Raw genomic sequence first — 26,933 nt, forward strand, 5'->3', positions numbered from 1 at the left:
TGGTGTCGCAGCTTGGTGGTCGTGCCGTCAGGTAACACCAGGAAGGTTCCTTCTGTGCGATATTGACTGCTGCTTTTTTTCTCCCTGGACTCCGACTTCATATCTGGTGTTGTCCTTCAGACCTCGGCCAAGAAGCCAGGTAAACAGTGGCAAGAATGTGGGCGATAAGAGTGTATGTGCGTGGGCATGAACTTGCACCCACTTTCAACTGGAACTCAGGACATATGATTAGTTGCACGGCCTATTCTAATCTATATTAAACATTTCTTAATCACTTCATCCTTCAATATCTTAATTGTATCCCAACTTTAGCTACCTGTAAAAATGAGTGACTTATCCTTGTCCATTTTTTAATAAATAGTTTTTCTAAATTCTAGTCTCCTCACTTGAACCAGACAGTCATTAGGACAAAAGACCCTGCGAGGACTTTGCACTTTAAAAGGGAAATCCCAAAAAAGCACGGTATTGAGATGAATTCATCACATTTGCCATGACGAACTTTATCATTAATATATTCTGTTCTTGTTTCTTGGGGCGGTATAGCTCGGTTGTTAGAGTGGCCGTGCCAGCAATTTGAGGGTTCCTGGTTCGATCCCAGCTTCTGCCATCCTAGCAGTTGTGTCCTTGGGCAAGACACTTTACCCACCTGCTCCCAGTGCCGCCCACATTGGTTTAAATGTAACTTAGATATTGGGTTTCACTATGTAAAGCGCATTAAGTTACTAGAGAAAAGCGCTATATAAATATAATTCACTTCACATGATATGTTGTTGTTCTATTTTCTAATTTCAAGGGGAACTGCACTTTTGGGAATCATTCACAGTCCCTATGTAAGTTAAAGTTAAGGTCCCAACGGTAGTCACACACTAGGTGTGGTGAAATGATCCTCTGCATTTGACCCATCCCCAAGTTCACCCCCTGGGAGGTGAGGGCAGTGGAGGCCGTGCTCGGGAATCATTTGGTGATTTAACCCCTAACCCTTGATGCTGAGTGCCAAGCAAGGAGGCAATGGGTCCCGTTTTTATAGTCTTTGGTATCACTCTGCCAGGATTTAAAATCACGACTTTCCAGTCTCAGGGCAGACACTCTAACCACAAGGCCACTGAGCAGGTCGATGGTTAATGCATCCTCAATAGAAAATAAACCTTAGCAAAAGTTAGCTAACAATTGAGTCATTGGTAGCCGCTCTATTCTGCCTATAAAGTGCTCTAAATAACATCCTAAAACCCCCTTCAACATTTTAAATACACACTGTAAGTATATATGTAATGTAGTAACATTCTTAATAACATGTCATATTTACATATCTTGCTCATTTTAAGCATACAATGTCTGCTCTCACTGGGATGCCGACTGATGGGATGTTCATATCTTCCCGTTTAGATGAAGAATTAATCCTCACAAATGGTTAAAAAGGGTGGGTGCAAAAGAGCGTATTATCATATCTTTCTTGCCATCTCCAGGTCTAAGTTGGATGTCAAAGTTGACCAAGTTCTCGGTTTATGTCCACAACCTTCTACTACATAAGTGCGAAGCATGATTTATAATCTAGAATTAGCTTTCACCATCTTAGAGGTGAGAAAGCAGCTCAGTATGTCAATATAGCAGCGTAAGCTAGTTACTTCTGTGATCAATGCGCTGCTAAAAGTAGGTCCTTAACGTTAGCGCTTATAATAACAATATCACTAATACTTGGTTAATATTCAGGTCACAAAATGTAAATGGAGTATTTTTGGCAGTTTTTGGATGTTTTTTTGGAGGACTTTGTGGGTCTAATAGAGGAGCTCCCATTGACTCCAATGTTAGCTGAGTTTTGCTCACGTTTATTTGCCAATTAAAATTCATAAAAGTTTAAAACATGTCTTACATAAGGATTGTGAATGATAGGCAACATTTTAAAAAAGTGCAGTTTCCTTTGAATTTGTCAGATAAGTAAACAGTCCTTCAAATTAAAGATGAAAAACAATTGAGGTTGTTTATAGATATTATCCACTATGAAGTTACAGTAAAACTAAGCACACAAGGGAAAGTACATTCATATACACATGAAGTACACATATGTGTACGAATCATGTTAACCACCAAAATATTGTCTCGTTCTCCTAAAGCCAATATCGAGTATCCTTTGTTGAGCTGACCGTATCGTCACACCCTTAGTTAAAAGCACACCATCCCCATGACATGACACTTCCACGTGATGTAGAACAGGAGTACAACATTTCAAACATACACACACATCTGAAGAATATAAAACAAATATAATTGGTGGACCAAACAAAATGACTCGGCGAACCAATGTTTGGTATGGGCGATATGACCTCAAATCTATATCCTAATAACAATATATGTCACGATGTATCATTTGGTATATGATTGATTATAGAATAATTTTAAAGCGGGTTACAAAAGCTCCTAATTTGGCAGCTGACATATGCAGTAACATATTGTGTCATTTGTTATTGTATTATTTCGTCAAACAATTCTTATCAATTTACTTGTTTATTTACTGGTTTATTTGACAAAATAATACTGGAAATGATGTAATATTTTACTGCATATTTCAGCAACTAAATTAGGAGCCTGTGTAGCCTGTTTTAAAATGGTTCTATTAGTAATTCAATACGAAATAATATATCGCAAAATCAATTTTAAACCATATCGTCTATCCATATAAACTCCTGTCGTCCTGGTTTGTGTTTCTTTTCCTGTGAATAATGTTGTAAAGAGCAGCGTGTTTGTGCGTCACTGAGATTTCAAGACAGTTCATACGATAACTTGTTTTTACTAAGAGCATGTCAAAGTACTGACTGAGCAGAGATGGTGTGTTTGTCTTGCAGACGTCTGTGAAGAACATCTTCACCCTGAGCAACAGAAGTGGAGCTTCAGGATGCAGACGGAGGAAGACATTAAGAAGGAAGAGGAATACCCACTGATCCTCCATTTTAAAGAGGAAGAGGATGACCCACTGTCACCGCATTTTAAAGAGGAAACAGTGGATCCACTAAGTCCTTACGTTAAGGAGGAAAAGGTGGATCCACTGACACCCCATTTTAAAGAGGAAGAGGTGGATCAACTGAGCCCTCACATTAAGGAGGAAGAGGAGGAACACAGCATCAGTCAGCAGGGTGAGCATACTGATTGGTTGGAGGAGTCCCCCGTCATTGGTGTCCCTGTGAAGAGTGAAGAGGATGAGGTCAAAGGTGAGAGTGAGGAGAGGGGAGGGGGGGAGCCTCCAAGCAGCAGCTCAACTCAACACATGACAACAGAAGCTGATGGAGACCACTGTGGAGGATCACAAGCAGACAAGCTCTTAGCTCCACTATCAGATAGTGAGGACACAACGTCACACTCTCCTGACACTGATGATGAAGACTCTAAAGATGATAAGACATGTCACACTGACAACACACACTTCACATGTTCTCTCTGTGACAAAACTTTTAAATCTCCTAGTAAATTGAAAGTACACATGAGAACACACACTGGAGAAAAAGCCTTTTCATGCGCAATCTGTGGTAAAGATTTTACTCGAAGGCCCTCTTTCAAAGCACACATGAGAATACACTTTGGAGAAAAACCTTTTTCATGTTCAATCTGCGGGAAAGATTTTACACATAGGCCAAATTTGAAAGTACACATGAGAATACACACTGGAGAAAAACCCTTTTCCTGCTCAGAATGTGGTAAAAGGTTTGTAATAAATCAAAGTTTAAAAGTGCACATGAGAACACACACTGGAGAAAAACCTTTTTCATGTTCGATCTGCGGTAAAGATTTTACTCAAAAGCCCAATTTCAAAGCACACATGAAATTACACACTGGAGAAAAAACGTTTTCATGTTCAATCTGCAGTAAAGATTTTATCCATGGACACGATTTGAAGACACACATGAGAAAACACACTGGTGAAAAACCTTTTTCATGCTCAGAATGTGGCAAAGGTTTTGTAATAAATCAAAGGTTAAAAGTACACATGAGAACACACACTGGAGAAAAACCTTTTTCATGTTCAATCTGTGGTACAGATTTTAATGTAAGGCAAAATTTGAATACACACATGAGAACACACACAGGAGAAAAACCTTTTTCATGTTCAATCTGCAGTAAAGATTTTACGCAGAGGCACGATTTGAAGACCCACATGAGAATGCACACTGGTGAAAAACCTTTTTCCTGCTCAGAATGTGGCAAACGTTTTGTAACAAATCAAAGGTTAAAAGTACACATGAGAATACACACTGGAGAAAAACCGTTTTCCTGCTCAGAATGTGGTAAAAGTTTTGCAACAAATCGACCCTTAAAAGCACACATGAGAACACACACTGGTGAAAAACCTTTTTCATGTTCAATCTGCGGTAAAGATTTTACTCTAAGGCCCCTTTTAAAATCACACATGAAAACACACTCTGTTGAAAAACCATACTCCTGTTCAAGATGCAACAAAAGCTTTCGTCACCGACAATCTTTCACAGTACACATGAGAACACACACAAGAGAGAAAGTGTTGAGTTGCAGTGTGTGTGGTGAAAGATTCTCCTATAAGTACCAGTGTAAGAAACACAAGTGTGCTGGTGAGAACAGCAGCAGCAAATGAAGATGCAGGATTTGAAATAAACTGTCAAAACTTGAACTTTGACTTTTTAACAACATCAGCACATATAACATGTGTGACATCATTGTTGTGTGTGTAACACAATCTTGTTAATATGATTCTAACATTTATAGATTAGACACTTCAGATTAGTGCTTTTATTTCAGTCAAGTACATGAGTTAATATACACATTTGTGTACTTTAAAATGAACACAACAATTTGACTGAAAAGGTGAGAATAAACAGTACATAAAATATGTTACATACAATAAACTTTTAATGTGTAGATATTCATAATTCACTTTTATACTTATTCATAATAGTGTATTATATATGTTTTTTGAATAATGAAGTGTTATATATTTTATTTTCTACTTGTAGATGATTCCATAGATGAACTCCTTTATAAGATGTACATATTTGTTTTACATGTGTTCATACCTTTGCTTTTGAGTACACATAAATCCCTCTTAGTTCATATTTACTGGTTCACATCTGAAACATCTTCTGGGCCACTTCTGGAAGCTTATTATTATTTAGTTTATACATCATTTGAGCAGCTGTCTTTTATAAAATATCATTTACTTTTAAAATGTGTGACTTTATGAATCATTTGTTGGGTCTCTATAATCCATTATTTTAATTGTCTTTGATACTCTCTTGTGTAATATGAATATTGTTTTGTGATTGTTTTATATGTATGTCCCCAGACCTTTATGCAATAAACAATGTATGCTTCAACTAAAGTTGGGTACAATAATTGTAATTAATATTTGTAAGTATGTATTTTATTCAATTTTGTATTGCACTCCATTTTTTAATTGTTTTCTTTACATGACTTGCATGTAGTGTCCAGCTTACTTCATCATCTATATTAACTCCTAAAAATGTGATTACCTTTATTTCTTTCATTTCAATATTATCCATCATAATTTGTGTTTTACATTTTTACAATCTCCAAATATGATATATTTATTTTTATTGAGGTTTAGTGACAGTTTATTGATGTGCAGCCATCTTTTTATGGTCAAGTTCTCTCTGGATAAAATAAGATGAGAGTTAAATCAAGCGGTAATGAAGGTGAAGAATGGAAGATTATTATATACATAATTATATATAGTTACACTCAGTAGTGACAATTAAAGACACTTTCATCCTGTTCATTTTAACAAAGAAAAAGAGTAAAGTGTAATATTCTAAACAATAGAAGAATATTAATATCAGCAGTCAATATTCCAACATTGTGAAGCTGAGTTATGGTAAAAAACATATTCAGCTTTAAAGGCTTTATGAGAGTGATGTAATTATCAGAATCAGAAATACTTTATTAATCCCCGAGGGGAAATAAACATTTTCATTAATATGTGAATATTCAGTGTAATAATGTATGATATTAAAACCATAATAAAGTGGTACGTTTGGGGATGTGTAATATTGTTTGTATGAACATCCTGAATGTTGTTGTGCTAGAATTGTTTTAAGTATTAGATAGTGAAAAAAATGAGGCAGTGGTGATAATAATGGTTTGTTCTATGAATAATTAAAGATAAATAAAATACCAAAATGGAGCTTACATCCTCAGTGAGCTGAACTCCAGCAGTAAAGATGAGATAAATCATGTGGAAAGGTCAGAAGTCAAATGTTTCTTCAGGTAATACATGGAGCCTCTGCTGCCACCCAGCGGCCGTTGGAAAGAATGCATACATTTTGTTTTGACGTCCTTAAAGCTACTTTTTTTGACTTTCTGTCCTGTTTGTGTCCAAGTCTGTAGTGTGGGACATAGGACAGAAGGAGGACATTTTGTTAATAGCCTGTGGAGGGCAGCAACACACCTAAGATGTTCTACTAGTCTGCTGGAAATAGAAAGAAAACATACGTAATAAACTGTACAGAACAGGCAAGAAATAAGAGTGAGAAGATCAAAATAATCGTCAAAGCAACGGGGAAGTTTTTAAATGTAAAAGAACTATCTTGGGAACAGGTGCAAGGTGAACGAAACAGAGTCATGTGACCACAATCCAACACCATGTTGATTGTTCAGTGGGATGCCAGAAGTCTAATAGCAAACAGACAGGAACTAAAAGGATATGTTGGAGCCAAATTTCCTTATTTGTTTGTATTGTTTTTATTTTGTTTTCTCTGATTGATTGCTGGCTTCAGTTCATGCTGAATTTCCCTTTCGGCAGATTGCTCCGCCCACTTCCTGTTGAGAACCAGGAAGTGTGGACAGGTATGGGACTGTTGCTATGGTGCGGTTGCCATGGTAGCCTCCTTTAATTGGGTTCAGCTGGGAAGACTTGCATGGAGGACAAACAGTTTTGGAGCGTGTGGTGTGGTGTGTGGTCAGGTCTCGCTGCTGTGACAATGTGCCATTCAAGGTCAGCATACATCATGTTCTAGAAGCTACATTTCATTTCATTTTGATAGCTTGGAATAAAGGGATTGTCATATCCAAACACATTTCTACAGTACTGGACATTCAATCATTTGCAGGCGTCAAACTGGTCAACACAGTCGCCCTCAGTATCAGCCCAAAGGTAAGGGCTGGACAATGAGAATAAAATGCCTCATAGCCGATTAGACAAATGGGATGAATTCATCTTGATACTGTCCTGCCACAGTGAATAGGTTTCCCTTTTAAAAGGGCAAATTCCTCCCAGGGTCTTTTGTCCTAATGACTGTCTGGACAAAGTAAGGAGACTATAATATAGGAAAACTATTTATTTTACGAATAGACTGGAATAAGTAACACATTTTTACTGGTAGCTAATAAATTCGACAGTCAATAAAACTAAATATATCATATTTGGAGATTGTAAAAATGTAAAACACAAAATATGATGGATAATATTGAAATGAAAGGAATAAAGGTAATCACATTTTTAGGAGTTAATATAGATGATGAAGTAAGCTGGACACTACATGTAAGTCATGTAAAGAAAACAATTAAAAAATGGAGTGCAATACTAAATAGAATAAAATACATACTTACAAATATTAACTACAATTATTGTACCCAACTTTAGTTGAAGCATACATTGTTTATTGCATAAATGTCTGGGGACATACATATAAAACAATCACACAACAATATTCATATTACACAAGAGAGTAATAAAGATAATTAATAGAATGGATTATAGAGACCCAACAAATGATTCATAAAGTCACACATTTTAAAAGTAAATGATCTTGTATAAAAGACAACTGTTCAAATGATGTATAAAGTAAATAATAATATGCTTCCAGAAGTGGTCCAGAAGATGTTTCAGATGTGAACCAGTAAATATGAACTAAGAGGGATTTATGTGTACTCAAAAGCAAAGGTATGAACACATGTAAAACAAATATGTACATCATATAAAGGAGTTCATCTATGGAATCATCTACAATTACAAAATAAAATATGTAACCCTTCATTATTAAAAAAAATATATATACAAAACACTATAATGAATAAGTATAAAAGTGAATTATGAATATCTACACATAAAATGTTTATTGTATGTAACATATTTTATGTACTGTTTATTCTCACCTTTTCAGTCAAATTGTTGTGTTCATTTTAAAGTACACAAATGTGTATATTAACTCATGTACTTGACTGAAATAAAAGCACTAATCTGAAGTGTCTAATCCAGGGGTCACCAGATGAGTCGCCCGCTGGCCTGTTCTAAAAATAGCTCAAATAGCAGCACTTACCAGTGAGCTGCCTCAATTTTTTTAAAAATTGAATTAATTTACTAACAAGCTGGTCTCGCTTTGCTGGACATTTTTAATTCTAAGAGAGACAAAACTCAAATAGAATTTGAAAATCCAAGAAAATATTTCAAAGACTTGTTCTTCACTTGTTTAAATAAATTTATTTATTTTTTAACTTGGCTTCTTATAACTTTCAGAAAGACAATTTTAGAGAAAAAATGCCATCTTGAAAAATGATTTTAGGATTTTTAAACACATATACATTTTTATCTTTTAAATTCCTTCCTCTTCTTTCCTGACAATTTAAATCAATGTTCAAGTAATTTTTTTTTTATTGTAAAGAATAATAAATCAATTTTAATGTAATTCTTCATTTTAGCTTCTGTTTTTTCGAAAAAGAATATTTGTGAAATATTTCGTCAAACTTATTATGATGAAAATTAAAAATAATTATTATGGCAAATCTAGAAAATCTTTAGAATCAAATTTAAATCTTAATTCAAAGTCTTTTGAATTTCTTTTTAAATTTTTGTTCTGGAAAATCTAGAAGAAATATAGCTTGGTCCAATTTGTTATATATTCTAACAAAGTGCAAATTGTATTTTAACCTATTTAAAACATGTCATCAAAATTCAAAAATTATTCTTAATCAGGAAAAATTACTAATGATGTTCATTAAATTATTTTCTTTTATTTTTTCAAAAAGATTCGAATTAATTAATTTTTCTCTTCTTTTTTTCGGTGGAATTTTGAATTTCAAAGAGTCGAAATTGAAGATAAACTATGTTTAAAAATTTAATTTTCATTTTTTTTCCTGTTTTCTCCTCTTTTAAACCGTTCAATTAAAGGGGAACATTATCAGCAGACCCATGTAAGCGTCAATATATACCTTGATGGTGCAGAAAAAAGACCATATATTTTTTTAACCGATTTCCGAACTCTAAATGGGTGAATTTTGGCGAAATAAACGCCTTTCTATTATTTGCTCTCGGAGTGATGACGTCAGAACGTGACGTCACCCAGGTAGTCAATCGGCCATTTTGTCAAACACATTATACACATCGAGTCAAATCAGCTCTGTTATTTTCCATTTTTTCGACTGTTTTCCGTACCTTGGAGACATCATGCCTCGTCGGTGTGTTGTCGGAGGGTGTAACAACACTAACAGGGAGGGATTCAAGTTGCGCCACTGGCAAGAAATCTGCCGCCAGACCCCCATTGAATGTACCAGAGTGTCTCCACATTTGAACGGCGATGCTAAGACAGACATGGCACAGAGATGTATGGATAACCTGCAGATGCATTTGCAACCATTAAGTCAACGAAATCACAAAGGTGAGTGTTGTTGATGTTGTTGACTTATGTGCTAATCAGACATATTTGGTCGCGGCGTGACTGCCAGCTAATCGATGCTAACATGCTGTTTAGGCTAGCTGTCATTATGCCTCATTTGTAGCTATATTTGCATCCAGCGTTTCCCTCTACCCACATTTAATGCCAAACAAACACTTACCAATCGACGGATTTAAGTTGATCCAGTGTCACAAGATGCGAAACTTCCGATCGTTGGTCCGCACATTTTACCGACGATGCTAAACCAAACATGGTCGAATAGCGTCAATAGCTATTCGCTCAATAGTTTCAGTTTCTTCTTCAATTTCGTTTTCGCTATCTGCCTCCATACTCCGACCATCCGTTTCAATACACGCGTAATATGTTCAATCGCTTAAGCCGCTGAAATCCGAGTCTGAATCCGAGCTAATGTCGCTATATCTTACTGTGGCAACCGCCACGTTGTTTGTCCATTTTCCTGTGACGTCACATAGCGATACCAATAGTGTCTTTGCAGATAGCGAAAATAAGGCACTTTAAAGCTTTTTTCAGGGATATTCCGGGACGGGTAACATTTGGAAAAAAACTTCAAAAAATAAAATAAGCCACTGGGAACTGATATTTATTGGCTTTAACCCTTTTGAAATTGTGATAATGTTTCCCTTTAAATGCTTTTTTTCATCATTTATTCTCTACAAAAAAACTTCCGTAAAAGGAAAAAAAATGTAGAACGGAATGACAGACAGAAATACCCTTTTTTAAAATATATATATATATATATATATATATATATATATATATATATATATATATATATATATATATATTTATTAAAGGTAAATGGAGCAATTTGGCTATTTCTGGCAATTTATTTAAGTGTGTATCAAACTGGTAGCCCTTCGCATTAATCAGTACCCAAGAAGTAGCTCTTACTTTCAAAAAGGTTGGTGACCCCTGCTCTAATCTATAAATGTTAGAATCATATTAACAAGATTGTGTTACACACACAACAATGATGTCACACATGTTATATGTGCTGATGTTGTTAGAAAGTCAAAGTTTACAAAGTTTTGACAGTTTATTTCAAATCCTGCATCTTCATTTGCTGCTGCTGTTCTCACCAGCACACTTGTGTTTCTTACACTGGTACTTATAGGAGAATCTTTCACCACACACACTGCAACTCAACACTTTCTCTCCTGTGTGTGTTCTCATGTGTACTGTAAAAGATTTTGGGTGAAGAAAGCTTTTGTTGCAGCTTGAACAGGAGTATGGCTTTTCACCAGTGTGCGTTCTCATGTGTAAATTTAAGCGGTCTCTTTTTATGTAACTTTTACCACATATTGAACATATAAAAGGCTTTTCTCCAGTGTGTGTTCTCATGTGTACTTTTAAACTTTGTTTTAGGCCAAAACTTTTACCACATTCTGAGCAAGAAAAATGTTTTTCTCCAGTGTGTATGCTCATGTGTGTTTTCAAATTTTGCCTTTGAGCACAATCTTTACCACAGATTGAACATGAAAAAGGTTTTTCTCCAGTGTGCGTTCTCATGTGTCTTTTCAAATTGTGCCTCTGAGTAAAATCTTTACAGCAGATTGAGCATGAAAAAGGTTTTTCTCCAGTGTGTGTTCTCATGTGTCTTTTCATTTTACTAGGATATTTAAACATTTTGCCACAGAGAGAACACGTGAAGTGTGTGTTGTCAGTGTGACATGTCTTATCATCTTTAGAGTCTTCATCATCAGTGTCAGGAGAGTGTGACGTTGTGTCCTCACTATCTGATAGTGGAGCTAAGAGCTTGTCTGCTTGTGATCCTCCACAGTGGTCTCCATCAGCTTCTGTTGTCATGTGTTGAGTTGAGCTGCTGCTTGGAGGCTCCCCCCCTCCCCTCTCCTCACTCTCACCTTTGACCTCATCATCTTCACTCTTCACAGGGACACCAGTCACTGGGAACTCCTCCAACCATTCAATATGCTCACCCTCCTGACTGATGCTGTGTTCCTCCTCTTCCTCTTTAATTTGAGGGGTCAGTCGGTCCTCCTCTTCCTTTTTAAAGTGGGGGATCAGTGGGAATTCCTCTTCCTTCTTAATGTGGGAGGGCTGTGGCTCCTCCGTCTGCATCCTGAAGCTCCACTTCTGTTGCTCAGGTTGAAGATGTTCTTCACAGACGTCTGCAAGACAAACACACCATCTCTGCTCAGTCACACAATGCATTCAGTACTTTTACATGCACTTAGGAAAAACAAGTTATCGTATGAAATGTCTTGAAATCTCAGTGACGCACAAACACGCTGCTCTTTACAACATTATTCACAGGAAAAGAAAAAAAAACAGGACGACACAAATTTTTACTATAGATGGACGATATGGTTTAATATTGATTTTGCGCAGAGGTGGGTAGAGTAGCCAGAAATTGTACTCAAGTAAGAGTACAGTTACTTTACAGATTTATTACTCAAGTAAAAGTAAGGAGTAGTCACCCTAATATTTACTTGAGTAAAAGTAAAAAGTATGTTGTGAAAAAACTACTCAAGTACTGAGTAACTGATGAGTAACTTGATTGTTTAATGATTACGGCAACAAATAATGCAAAAAAAACATAAAAATAGCAATGAGTAAATTCAGAGCCAGGAATATCTCTTAAGCAACTAAAACAATAATATATATTAAATAATAGTACATTAAAATAAAATAAAAATTAAGGCACATTGAGCCACAATAACTTTACAGCACCATAGCCTCAGTAGGCATTGATTGATTGATTGATTGATTGATTGATTGAAACTTGTATTAGTAGATTGCACAGTTCAGTACATATTCCGTACAATTGACCACTAAATGGTAACACCCCAATAAGTTTTTCAACGTTAATCAATGACTTAATAAATGACCAAGTCGAGGTAATCTACCTCATATATACATCTATACATACACATACATACACATAACATACACATAACATACACATATATATATATATATGTGTATATATATATACACATACATATATATACAGTATATAATTTATAGTTATTTATTTTGCCGTTTTTGTTGACATGTTAAAGGTGTTTTAATGAATATACATGCATGTTTAACACATAGATTCCCATCTTTCATGAAGACAAGAATATAAGTTGGTGTATTACCTGATTCTGATGACTTGCATTGATTGGAATCAGACAGTATAGTGCTGATAACATCCACGTTTTCAAATGGAGGAGAAAAAAAGTTCCTCCTTCCTGTCTAATACCACATGAAAGTCTTTGGTTTTTGGCATCTTATTTGTCCAGCTTCCATATTTATTTTTATACACTTTACAAGAAATACATTGGCGGCAAACTCCGTAGTTTGCTAGCTTGTTTGCGCTGGCTTTCGGAGACTCTTATTTTGTTAGCACAGGCGCGATGGAGCGGCACTTTTATTGTGAAGACAGGAACTGTGCAATCAGTCTTTAGGCTTAGGACGGGAAGTACGGTTGAAATAAAAAGTGTCTTTTTTCCTTTACACTTTTGATTGATTGGTTGATGGATTGAAACTTTTATTAGTAGATTGCACAGTACAGTACATATTCCGTACAATTGACCACTAAATGGTAACACCCCAATAAGTTTTTCAACGTTAATCAATGACTTAATAAATGACCAAGTCGAGGTGATCTACCTCATATATACATACACACATATCATATATATACATACCTTTATATATACAGTATATAATTTATATTTATTTATTTAGCCGTTTTTGTTGACATGTTAAAGGTGTTTTAATGAATATACATGCATGTTTAACATATAGATTCCTATCTTTCATGAAGACAAGAATATAAGTTGGTGTATTACCTGATTCTGATGACTTGCATTGATTGGAATCAGACAGTATAGTGCTGATAACGTCCACGTTTTCAAATGGAGGAGAAAAAAAGTTCCTCCTTCCTGTCTAATACATCATTAAAGTCGTTGGTTTTTGGCATCTTATTTGTCCAGCTTCCATATTCGTTTTTATACACTTTACAAGAAATACATTGGCGGCAAACTCCGTAGCTTGCTAGCTTGTTTGCGCTGGCTTTCGGAGACTCTTATTTTGTTAGCGCAGGCGCAATGGAGCGGCACTTTTATTGTGAAGACAGGAACTGTGCGATCAGTCTTTAGGCTTAGGACGGGAAGTACGGTTGAAATAAAAAGTGTCTTTTTTCCTTTACACTTTTGATTGATTGGTTGATGGATTGAAACTTTTATTAGTAGATTGCACAGTACAGTACATATTCCGTACAATTGACCACTAAATGGTAACACCCCAATAAGTATTTCAACGTTAATCAATTACTTAATAAATGACCAAGTCGAGGGGATCTACCTCATATATACATCTATACATACACACATATCATATATATAATATACATACCCTTATATATACAGTATATAATTTATATTTATTTATTTAGCCGTTTTTGTTGACATGTTAAAGGTGTTTTAATGAATATACATGCATGTTTAACACATAGATTCCTATCTTTCATGAAGACAAGAATATAAGTTGGTGTATTACCTGATTCTGATGACTTGCATTGATTGGAATCAGACAGTAGTGCTGATAACGTCCACGTTTTGCCGTATTAGACAGAAAAGTTCCTCCTTCCTGTCTAATACCACATGAAAGTCGTTGGTTTTTGGCATCTTATTTGTCCAGCTTCCATATTCGTTTTTATACACTTTACAAGAAATACATTGGCGGCAAACTCCGTAGCTTGCTAGCTTGTTTGCGCTGGCTTTCGGAGACTCTTATTTTGTTAGCGCAGGCGCGATGGAGCGGCACTTTTATTGTGAAGACAGGAACTGTGCGGTCAGTCTTTAGGCTTTTGGCGGAAAGTACGGTTGAAATAAAAAGTGTCCTTTACACTTTTGATTGATTGATTGATTGAAACTTTTATTAGTAGATTGCACAGTACAGTACATATTCCGTACAATTGACCACTAAATGGTAACACCTCAACTTGTTTAAGTCGGGTTTTACGTGTGACGGTCATGTGACCGCCTGGCTCTGTTTGATTGGTCCAACGTCAGCAGTGACTGCATTTGATTGGTGAAACGCAGGCATGTGTAGATCTTTCTTTGAAAAACCAAAACAAACATTAATGGATCGATTAAAAAAAAAGTAGCGTGTAGTGAGCTGAATGTAGATAAATGGAGCGGAGTAAAAGTAGCGTTTCTTCTCTATAAATATACTCAAGTAAAAGTATGTTGCATAAAAACTACTCTTAGAAGTACAAATTATCCCAAAAGTTACTCAAGTAGATGTAACGGAGTAAATGTAGCGCGTTACTACCCACCTCTGATTTTGCGATACATTATTTCATACAGAATTACTAATAGAACCATTTTATATAGCTCGGCATAGCTCGGTTGGTAGAGCGGCCGTGCCAGCAACTTGAGGGTTGCAGGTTCGATCCCCACTTCCACCATTCTAGTAAATGCCGTTGTGTCCTTGGGCAAGACACTTTACCCACCTGCTCCCAGTGCCACCCACACTGGTTTAAATGTAACTTTGATGTTGGGTTTCACTATGTAAAGCGCTTTGAGTCACTAGAGAAAAGCGCTATATAAATATAATTCACAAAACAGGCTACACAGGCTCCTAATTTAGTTGCTGAAATATGCATTAAAATATTACATCATTTCCAGTATTATTTTCTCAAATAAAGTAACCAGATATTAACAGTAAATAAACAAGTACATTAATAATAATTGTTTCGACAAAATAATACAATAACAAATGACACAATATGTTACTGCATATGTCAGCTGCCAAATTAGGAGCTTTTGTAACCCGCTTTGAAATGATTCTATAATCAATCATATACCAAATGATATATCGTGACATATATTGTTATTAGGATATAGATTTGAGGTCATATCGCCCATACCAAACATTGGTTAGCCGAGTTATTTTGTTTGGTCCACCAAATATATTTATTTTTATATTCTTCAGATGTGTGTGTATGTTTAAAATGTTAGAATATAGAATGTAATATATCATTATTGTCATTGCAAGCAAACTAATTTAGTGCAAATTCATAATAACACATAAAAACATGATACTCAGATAAATAAATCCATAATACATATAGATAGCCGTGGGTGAAGCCACATCTCGGTGATGAGCAGAATGCAGCTGTCCCCGACCATCTTATTTGTCGCAGTCTGCAGCTTCAGCTCGTCCAGCTTGTTGCTAAATGAGCATCTTGCCGTGTCTTCCTAGCGACGTTTTTGGGTTTAAAACTAATTTGACCAACGTGAGGCATGATTTATAATCTAGAACAAACTTTTATGAACTCAGGGGCGATGCAGCAGCAGCGCAGTAGCTAGTCCACCTCTCTGCAAGCAAGGAGCCATTTCACTAAAAGTAGTTCCTCGAAGTTAGCTCTTACAATTACAATGCTGCTAATACTTGGTTAATATACAGGTCACTACAAGTAAATGGAGTAATGTTGGTGATTTTAAAGGAGCTTTAAAGGCACAATAGAGGACTACCATTACCTATAATGTTAGCCGCCTTGTACTAGCAGTTTTTAACTATTTAGCATACATATTGGATGACATCAGGATGTTGTGCTTACTTGGACTGTGATGAAGCTGTGAGGACTCAGGTGGTTTGTCTTCATGCTCTTCAGTCTTCACAGAGACAACAGTCAGTGGAAACTTGCTGAGATCCGCCTCCTCCTGCCCTGGAAGAAACTCTTCCTCCTGAGTAACCCAGAGATCCTCCTCTTCCTCTTTAATGTGGGGGGGCTGTGGATCCTCCTGCTGCTGAAGGGGACGTTCTTCTTGACCAGCGTTCATCTGTTGGACGTCCGCAAGACAACAAGGGTTAGGTATCGAGTATCGATTGGAACCGGGACTAACTTTCCGATTCTCCCGGAATCGTTCAAAAGTTTACATTTCGATTCCTAGTTTCGATACCCAGTCCGCCGACCGTAAAAAAAGAACACCAACGAAGAAGCGCCCACTGCCGGAAGTGTTAGCATATGTAGCCGAGCGAATCAGTCAAGTATGGATCGGCGGTCGAAAGTGTGGCTTTATTTTACTAAAAAAAATGAAATATCGGCGAAATGTAACACGTGCGACAGGACTGTTTCGTGCACGTCGAACATGATGAAGCACCTCCGAGTTCATGGAGTACAAATAAATGCGTGTCCCCTCTTGGACAGGAGACACTATCTGTCCAGAACGCTCACGCATCCTGTCTGAGAAGGCGGATATGCTCATTTTCCTAAACAAGAACTGTCTCTGATTTTATACTGTACCTGCTGCTAATCAGGACTGGGTTTTGCAAGTTGTTTCTTATTGTTTATTTGCTTTTCTGCACGAGGTTAGACCATCAGTGGGAGCACGGTAACATGTTTAAGTACCTGCAGCATCATACACTTGTGTGTGTAAATGTGTTTTCATGAAGTTTCCTGCAGCGTCATACACTTGTGTGTGTAAATGTGTTTTCATGAGGTTTTCAAAAATAAAGCTCTCTTGAGGAAAGTGTACCCCTATGAAAATGTATTCATAATTTATAATATTTATATTCAAGTTCATAAATGTCCATCCTTCCATCCATTTCCTACCGCTTATTCCCTTTTGGGGTCGCTGGCGCCTATCTCAGTCACAATCGGGCGGAAGGCGGGGCACAACCTGGACAAGTTGCCACCCCATCGCTGGGCCAACACAGATAGACAGACAACCTTCACACACTAGGGCCCATTTTAGTGTTGCCAATCAACCTATCCCCAGGTGCATGTCTTTGGAAGTGGGAGGAAGCCGGAATACCCGGAGGGAACCCACGCAGTCACGGGGAGAACATGCAAACTCCACACAGAAAGATCCCGAGCCTGGATTTGAACCCAGGACCGCAGGAACTTCGTATTGTGAGGCAGACGCACTAACCCCTCTGCCACCGTGAAGCCCGTTCATAAATTTCATGTTGATAGCATTGATATTTATATTCTAGTTGAAAACAGCCCTGTGAGGAATTTATAGTAAAGTTCATAAAAAGTTAATAGAATTAAAATTGATGGAGAATGTCAGACCATTTCATTCAGAAAGACTGTAGGTTAGCTAGCTCATTTAAAATATCCTAAACTTTTTTTTGACCCTGCCTCTTAAAATAATCGGAATCGTCATTTATCGGAATCGAAACAAGGAATCGGAATCGTTCGAATTCAAACGATACCCAACCCTAAAGACAATAGACAACACAAACAAACTTCAGCTCAGACGTGTCAAATATTTTTTAGTCTATCAGATATAATATTTTCCAAGTGGACTGACAGCACTTTGTGGTGATGTTCTTCTACACATGGAATAATCATCAGTTATTGATTATTATGAATTGTGTAATTGATCTTGTTTTCTGCATTTACATTAATTATGGATAAAAAGTAACAACTTATAGAAAACCTCCTGCTGGGATTTTAATACCGTCATGACTGCATGAAGTCAGTCTGCACGTATAAAAGTTTCATTGTGCTGCAGCATCAAGTGACGCCAACTGGCTCCTCCCACTACCAACCTACCAGCCAACCTTGACGTGCACCTCCAAAATAGTCCCACCTCACGTCAACGGTGACCAGGACTACAGAGCTGTGATCAGTTAGCTTTACTTTTACACGCAATATCCTCTCCTTGTTCTTCCTTCTGCGAAAGCAAAATTTTGAGCCCAACAGAAAAGAAAAAAGAAGTGCAACGAAGCGCGTGTAACAAGTGCCAGCGAGTGTGGCCGTGTGATAGTATGTTGCTTGAACCTCACTCACACCTTAAAGGGGAACATTATCAGCAGACCTATGTAAGCGTCAATATATACCTTGATGGTGCAGAAAAAAGACCATATATTTTTTTAACCGATTTTTGAACTCTAAATGGGTGAATTTTGGCGAATTAAACGCCTTTCTATTAATCGCTCTTTTTTAATGACGTCAGAACGTGACGTCTCCAAGGTAATACAGCCGCCATTTTCATTTTCAGCCCATTACAAACACCGAGTCTCAGCTCTGTTATTTTCTGTTTTTTCGACTATTTTTTAGAACCTTGCAGACATCATGCCTCGTCGGTGTGTTGTCGGAGGGTGTAACAACACTAACAGGGAGGGATTCAAGTTGCACCACTGGCCCGAAGATGCCAAAGTGTCTGCCGCCAGACCCCCATTGAATGTGCCAGAGTGTCTCCACATTTGACCGGCGATGCTAAGACAGACATGGCACAGAGATGTATGGATAACCTGCAGATGCATTTGCAACGATAAAGTCAACGAAATCACAAAGGTGAGTTTCGTTGATGTTGACTGCCAGCTAATCGATGCTAACATGCTACGCTAATCGATGCTAACATGCTATTTACCGGTGGTGCTAAAGCAGACATGGAACAGAGATGTATGGATAACCTGCAGATGCATTTGCAACTATATTACGTTTCCTTCCACCCACATTTAATGCGAAAAAAACACTTACCAATCGACAGATTTAAGTTGCTCCAGTGTCACAAGATGCGAGAGTCCTGATCGTTTGGTCCGCACATTTTACCGGCGATGCTAACGCAGCTATTCGGCCATGCTATGGCTATGAATAGCGTCAATAGCTATTCGCTCAATAGCTTCAGTTTCTTCTTCAATATTTTCATACTCCAACCATCTGTTTCAATACATGCGTAATCTGTTAAATCGCTTAAGGCGCTGAAATTCGAGTCTGAATCCGAGCTAATGTCGCTATATCTTGCTGTGGTATTCGCCGTTGTTTGTTTACATTGGCAGCACTGTGTGACGTCACAGGGAAAGGGATAGTCGCACTGCAAATAGCGAAAATAAAGCACTTTATAGCTTTTTTTAGGGATATTCAGGGACCGGTAACATTTTGAAAAAAACTTCAAAAAATACAAAAAGCCACTGGGAACTGATTTTTATTGTTTTTAACCCTTTTGAAATTGTGATAATGTTCCCCTTTAAGAAATGTGCTGGCCTGTGAATATGTGTGTGTGTGTGCATATATATATATATATATATATATATATATATATATCCATCCATTTTCTACCGCTTATTCCCTTTCGGGGTCGCGGGGGGCGCTGGCGCCTATCTCAGCTACAATCGGGCGGAAGGCAGGGTACACCCTGGACAAGTCGCCACCTCATCGCAGGGCCAACACAGACAGACAACATTCACACTCACGTTCACACACTAGGGCCAATTTAGTGTTGCCAATCAACCTATCCCCAGGTGCATGTCTTTGGAAGTGGGAGGAAGCCGGAGTACCCGGAGGGAACCCACGCATTCACGGGGAGAACATGCAAACTCCACACAGAAAGATCCCGAGCCTGGATTTGAACCCAGAACTGCAGGAATATATATATATATATATATTAGAATATTTGCGTACTTCATGATTTGATTACAAACAAAACATTGATGCATATTCAATTTGTGTACAGTATATTAAAGCCATTTTTCATATTTAACATTTATTTCATTACATATTTATTTTAGTCTGACTGAATAAGCATTAATCACTTACAATTGTGCAAATAGTGTATTCGTAATAACAAGCATCAGTTGATTTAATTTCCATGATATGTCCACCCGAATGCAGCTGAGATAGGCTCAAGCACCCATCCCCCCCCCCCCCCACACACACACACACACACACATCCCCAAATAGGGACAAGCAGTAGGAAAATGGATGGATGTTATCAAGGTGATAGAAGTGCATGCAAACAACATCATTTGTATTTATTGCTAATAAAGTCAGAACCAACACAAAGTAGACTACTGCAATGTACGTGTAATACATTATATTACACTGTCATAATAATAATATTTTAATAATTGTATTTTTTAATCCTTTAAAGAGTCTTTGAGTGCACTAAAAAGCGCTATACCAAAATAAAATGTATTATTATTATTAGTGAATTATTCGAGACTTAAATTACGAGACGTTCGTTTCTGTCTAGTAACAAATATTTAATGACGTTAAGCCTGACTGTAATATACAACAACAAAAGCAGTTAAAGTATCAAATAAGTCAATATAATTCTCATAGAGAACATATAAAATACACTCCTCAAAGGCCTGCTAGCGGGCTACCGCTAGCACGTTAGCTTGGAACAACATATCAGGTAAATAAGATAAATAATATGAAAATATATAATGTATATTACCTCATAAGCCGCGTGTACAAGAGAGGAGTGGAATATATTCTTCCTATTGTTACACCAGCAACTCTTTTTGTTGTTCTGTGGCCGGGCGAAGGAAGTGTGCACCACTCACTATTGTCCCAGTGAAACACGTGTTTGGCCAACATTTGTTCCGCGGTGGATGACGTCACACAGGAGGAAGAACAACACAAGATGGCGTCTGGCGGAGAATGCGTGGTTTTGGTTATTATGGTTTCTAGGTCTTAATTACAACGTACATGTGCACATGTGTGTCGTTTAACAGAGTAAACGTCGTTATTAATTGTTTGTATGCGGATACATTAGTCTGAGTGCACTTATACGTGCTAGCCTAGCCTGCTGGTTAGCTTAGCTTGTTAGCTGCTAACAAAGAGAGGCGGAAGTGATCGACACATCAAAGCAGAGATCCAATGTAAGTGTAAAGTGTTTTTATTGTGTGAACATGTCTACATTACAAATGATGTGAGTGTTGCTGAATCAGCGACTAACTGCTGCCGTTGAAGAAATATTTGTGATGTTAGAAAACACCAAAAGAGGAGAGCAGAGTGCGAGGAGGTAAGAGTATGGTGCGGTGCATTATAAAGATGAGAAGAGTCCTGCTGTGGCTCAGTACCGTGTATTCAGGCTGCATGTAGGAAGTACAACTCAGGTAAACACACCTGACGCAGGGATATGTTATAGGTGCGGACACCGTGGCTGCCACAGGGTGGCGCAGTATGTCAATACAGCAGGGGTCACCAACCTTTTTGAAACCAAGAGCTACTGATTAATGCGAAGGGCTACCAGTTTGATACACACTTGAATAAATTGCAAGAAATAGCCAATTTGCTCAATTTACCTTTAACTCTGTTATTATTAATAATTAATGATATTTATCTTTGTGGAAACACTGATCAACTTAATGATTTCTCACAATAAATATATATTTTTGATGACATGTTTTAAATAGGTTAAAATCCAATCCGCACTTTGTTAGAAATAACAAAAATGGACCAAGCTATATTTCTTTCAAAGACAACTCCTTATTTCGTCTAGATTTTTCAGAAGAATTTTTTTTAAGGGACGGCGTGGCGCAGTGGGCGAGTGGCCGTACGCAACCCGAGGGTCCCTGCTTCAAATCCCACCTAGTACCAACCTCGTCACGTCCGTTGTGTCCTGAACAAGACACTTCACCCTTGCTCCTGATGGGTGCTGGTTGGCGCCTTGCATGGCAGCTCCCTCCATCAGTGTGTGAATGTGTGTGTGAATGGGTAAATGTGGTAGTAGTGTCAAAGCGCTTTGAGTACCTTGAAGGTAGAAAAGCGCTATACAAGTACAACCCATTTAAAGAAATTCAAAAGACTTTTTGAAATAAGATTTAAATATGATTCTACAGATTTTCTAGAATTTGCCAGAATACATTTTTTGAATTTTAATCATAAGTTTGAAGAAATATTTCACAAATATTCTTCGTCGAAAAAACAGAAGCTAAAATGTAGAATACCATTAAAATGTATTTGTTTTTCTTTACAATAAGTGAAGTGAATTATATTTATATAGCGCTTTTCTCAAGTGACTCAAAGTGCTTTACATAGTGAAACCCAATATCTAAGTCACATTTAAACCAGTGTGGGTGGCACTGGGAGCAGGTGTGTAAAGTGTCTTGCCCAAGGACACAACGGCAGTAACTAGGATGGCACAAGCGGGAATCGAACCTGCAACCCTCAAGTTGCTGGCACGGCAACTCTACCAACCGAGCTATGCCGCCCCAACAAAAAAAAAAAAAGTACTTGAACATTGATTTAAATTGTCAGGAAAGTAGAGGAAAAAAAGGTAAATGTGTTTAAAAATCCTAAAATCATTTTTAAAGGTTGTATTTTTTCTCTAAAATTGTCTTTCTGAAAGTTATAAGAAGCAAAGTAAAAAAAAATTAATGAATTCAATCAAACAAATGAAGACCAAGTCTTTAAAATATTTTCTTGGATTTTCCAAATTCTATTTGAGTTTTGTCTCTCTTTGAATTAAAAAGGTCAAGCCAAGCAAGACCAGCTTGCTCACAGGCAGCTCACTGGTAAGTGCTGTGTAACCTATAGGTGATACAAATCAATGCAATATTTAGGTATGGGGTGTTATTGTTCTTTGGCAGAGTTTTTTTTTTATTAACTAACAGCAGAGCAGCAAGTCCACACACAAAGTGGAATGAAAAAATATAAACAGTACAACAGTGCCATCTATTGGAAAAACTACTGCATTACAACACTCCCATTTAGTTTTTCAAAAACATCCAAGTCCCTTTAAATAATATTACAGAGCCGTGCTCTCCTTCACGATATGTCAAACAACAACAACAAAATATTTTTTTGTTTTATTACATTGTTTTCACAGGAACTCTTTTACTTTGTTTACAATAATTTCACTGAAACTCTTTCAGATTTCACACACTTTTTTGACTTGCTTTGATCAGGCAGCGTCCGGCGTACTCCTGTCAACCACAACTAACCATTTTATCTAAAGGGGGAAAAGTCCAATCTCACCCCTGAGATATTCAAACTTCTGTCTAGGCTGTGGTTTGGTAAAGATATCCGCTTTCATGCCATTTGTTGGACAATATTGTTGCGATCCGTGACTCGGATCTTCGCATTTTATTGTTTATTTTTCCATCTTTGTTCTTATTCTCCGTTTGATCCGTTTATTTCCCGTTTAGTCCATCACCATGGTTACTTATTAGTTTCAGCCGTTACTCCCGGTTCCTGCACACCTGTTCTGTTAAGCCGTCCTCTTTTCATTCTTCTGCCTGGGACTCGAGTTTGTTTTCACACAACGGTACGCCTGCTTTGCACTTTTGCTTACATGCAATTCCTGTATTATTCCCGCGAGCTCTCACGCTGCGCAATTTTATTTATTCTTAGCTCTCATGCTAAATGTTTTGTTTTCCCCTTTGTGTGCCTTAGTGCCAGTTTAGTTTACTATTTGTTTATCCTAGCTTTAATGCAGTGGTTCCCAAAGTGGGCGGTACTGCCCCCCTGGGGGCGGTGGAAATATCTGGGGGGGGCGGTGAGGAAGAAGGGGGCGGTAGGGGGGCGGCAGTCCGAAGTCGAAGTCAGAAGTTCGAACGTTTGTTTGACGATTTGTACACAACACGTGCAGCAGGACGAGTCAGTGGACGACGCATCAGGGTCCGGTTACCACACGCCGCTCCGGCCCAGTCAGATCCGACAGCATAGACTACAAAAGCAAAAGCTCAGGTTTGTAATTTCAAGCTTGTAATGTTCAGAATTTTCAAAAAGTCGTATCAAGATTTTTGGTTACAAAAAAAATCTCTGACTGCTATCAAATGCTGTGGAACAGGGTCAAGATGTACTTTATTGCCTTCCCAACATCATATTTAGTAGAACGGGGCTTCGGTGCAGGCGCCTTGCTTCTTTCCAAGCAAAGAAACCGACTGAAAATTACTGACCGCGGGGATTCTACGCCCGGAAAAGGGTGGAGTGCCATCTCCGGTTGGGGAGGAGACCCTGCCCCAAGTGGAGGAGTTCAAGTACCTAGGAGTCTTGTTCACGAGTGGGGAAGAGTGGATGGTGAGATCGACAGGCGGATCGGTGCGGCGTCTTCAGTAATGCGGACGTTGTATCGATCCGTTGTGGTGAAGAAGGAGCTGAGCCGGAAGGCAAAGCTCTCAATTTACCGGTCGATCTACGTTCCCATCCTCACCTATGGTCATGAGCTTTGGGTCATGACCGAAAGGATAAGATCACGGGTACAAGCGGCCCAAATGAGTTTCCAGGTCTCTCCCTTAGAGATAGGGTGAGAAGCTCTGCCATCCGGGAGGAGCTCAACGCAAAGCCGCTGCTCCTCCACATCGAGAGGAGCCAGATGAGGTGGTTCGGGCATCTGGTCAGGATGCCACCCGAACGCCTCCCTAGGGAGGTGTTTAGGCACGTCCAGCTGGTAGTAGGCCACGGGGAAGACCCAGGACACGTTGGAAAGACTATGTCTCCCGGCTGGCCTGGGAACGCCTCGGGATCCCCCGGGAAGAGCTAGACGAAGTGGCTGGAGATAGGGAAGTCTGGGCTTCCCTGCTTAGGCTGCTGCCCCCCCGCGACCCGACCTCGGATAAGCGGAAGATGATGGATGGATGGATGGGGATCTACGACTTCTTCTTAGTGAGTTCCAGCCTGATGTTGAGAAGCTTATGTCCCTGCACCAAGCACATCCATCCCATTAATATTAAGTGTGAGACAATGAAGGTTACTGGTGGAATGTTTATTTACCATTCTATGTTGCTGAAACAGTTAAAACTGCTAAAAAATAAATTGGTTTACTAATTGTGTTTTATTTGTGAAATACACATTTGTGTTTAACCTTTCTCTTTTCAAATTGCAGCATACCAAATATCAAGAAAGAGGTGTTTGTTTCCATATGCGTCTGGGGGGGGGGGGGAGGGGGGGGTGGGGGGGGGGGGGGGTGGCGCTAGGAATTCACTGGGGAGCCAAGGGGGCGCCAGCCTGCAAAAGTTTGGGAACCATTGCTTTAATGCTAGCCTCTTTTGTTTGCTTTCCTTAGCTCCAGTATTTTTTGTTTTCTAGCACCTTTTGTTATTCAAATAAATAGTTAAACCTTACCTTTGCTGTGTTCTATTTCGACGCATCCTCGAGGGAATCGAACCCGGCACCACAATGCCGAACAGACGTAAGAAATATTGCAGTTATATTTGTCCGTTCTGCACACATCTTCACGGATGTAGTGATAGCGGATGTCTATGTGTTTGGTTCTGGAGTGGTTCACAGGATTCTTCGCGATTGCGATGGCTCGTTGGTTGTCTTCCAGGATCACTGTGGATGCAGTTTTCACTCCGAGATCACTCAGTAATCTTTTCAGCCAGATTCCTTCTTGAGCGGCTTGACTGAGTGGGATGTTGAAAGTGCAACTGTTGCTTGTTTCTCCACTCAGTAGAAAAACGTTGCCTGTTGTTGAGCGTCGGTCATCCTGATCTCCAGCCCAGTCAGCATCTGAGAATCCAATCGAAGCTCCAGAGTCTGATTGCTCATACTTGAGAGCAAGGTTCACTTTCCCCTTTCAAGTATCGAAATATCCTCTTCACAGCGGTCAGATGTGCGGCATCTGGATTTGCGTTGAACTTTGACACAGCTCTCACCGCTTGAGCTATGTCTGGTCGTGTAGCCATTGCAGCATAAAGTAGACTTCCCACTATTGATTGATAGGTATTCTGGTCCACTTGCTTACTGACACCATCGCTCTCTCTCGATTTGACATTGGCATCAGCAGGAGTTTGCATTATCCATTCCATATTTCTGAAGTATGGCTTCAATGTAATGCTTCTGATGAAGAATTACACGTTTATTCTCTTTATCTTGGATCACAGAGATGCCCAGGATATAGGACAGCCCTCCCATGTCTTTCCATCTTGTTGCGCTCCTTCAGAGCCACTTTGAGCTCGTTCATGCTCTCAGTTGACTCTGTTATCAGAATCAAATCATCGACGTAAACTGCGAGTATCTCAAGCTCCTTTTGGGATCTGATGTGCTCTGCTTGAATCCGATTTCCATCATGAACTCTGTGAAAGGTTTGCTCCAGCAGCGATGAGACTGCTTCAGTCCATAGATTGATTTTTTTTTAGTTTGCATACCAGATGTTCCTGTCCTGGTTTGATGTAGCCCTCTGGCTGCTCCATGTAGATTTCTTCTTCCAGGTGTCCATTAAAGGGGAACATTTCACAATTTCAAAAGGGTTAAAAACAATAAAAGTCAGTTCCCAGTGGCTTGTTGTATTTTTTGAAGTTTTTTTCAAAATTTTACCGGTCTCGGAATATCCCTAAATAAAGCTTTAAAGTGCCTTATTTCCGGCTCTCTGCGAAGACACTGGCCATTTCCCTGTGACGTCACACAGTGCTGCTAATGTAAACAAACAATGGGAATACCACAGTAAGATATAGCGACATTAGCTCGGATTCAAACTCGGATTTCAGCGATTCAACAGATTACGCATGTATTGAAACAGATGGTTGGAGTATGAAAATATTGAAGAAGAAACTGAAGCTATTGAGCGAATAGCTATTGACGCTATTCATAGCCATAGCATGGCCGAATAGCTGCGTTAGCAT

At 38.4% G+C, this 26,933-nt stretch overlaps 3 protein-coding genes across 8 annotated transcripts in view; 2 read left to right on the forward strand and 1 right to left on the reverse strand.

The window, feature by feature from the left end:
* LOC133542451 (gastrula zinc finger protein XlCGF8.2DB-like) overlaps positions 1–26,933 on the forward strand; it is a 201,677-nt gene that overhangs the window by 117,961 nt on the left and 56,783 nt on the right. For 3 of the 6 annotated variants that reach the window (XM_061886587.1, XM_061886586.1, XM_061886588.1), the window contains one exon: positions 2,838–5,338. The exons of 2 other annotated variants lie outside the window; for them this stretch is intronic. In XM_061886587.1, coding sequence (XP_061742571.1) covers positions 2,888–4,594 — 1,707 coding nt within the window. In that variant the 5' untranslated portion in view covers positions 2,838–2,887 and the 3' untranslated portion in view covers positions 4,595–5,338. Of the gene's footprint in view, positions 1–2,837; positions 5,339–26,933 lie in introns of those variants that run through there. One more of the 6 variants, XR_009804161.1, reaches the window with a different exon arrangement.
* LOC133542468 (gastrula zinc finger protein XlCGF28.1-like) overlaps positions 1–26,933 on the forward strand; it is a 210,587-nt gene that overhangs the window by 47,456 nt on the left and 136,198 nt on the right. The window lies entirely within an intron of this gene.
* LOC133542515 (zinc finger protein 25-like) lies at positions 10,686–20,970 on the reverse strand. The gene is made up of 3 exons (XM_061886720.1): positions 20,819–20,970; positions 16,246–16,468; positions 10,686–11,797 (listed from the first exon to the last, which is right to left on the reverse strand). Exons 2-3 carry the CDS (start codon positions 16,466–16,468, stop codon positions 10,725–10,727), a joined length of 1,296 nt encoding a protein of 431 aa, XP_061742704.1. The 5' UTR covers positions 20,819–20,970; the 3' UTR covers positions 10,686–10,724.

This window comes from Nerophis ophidion, linkage group LG24 (assembly GCF_033978795.1).
Source record: "Nerophis ophidion isolate RoL-2023_Sa linkage group LG24, RoL_Noph_v1.0, whole genome shotgun sequence".
In the NCBI taxonomy this organism is placed as follows: Eukaryota; Metazoa; Chordata; class Actinopteri; order Syngnathiformes; family Syngnathidae; genus Nerophis; species Nerophis ophidion.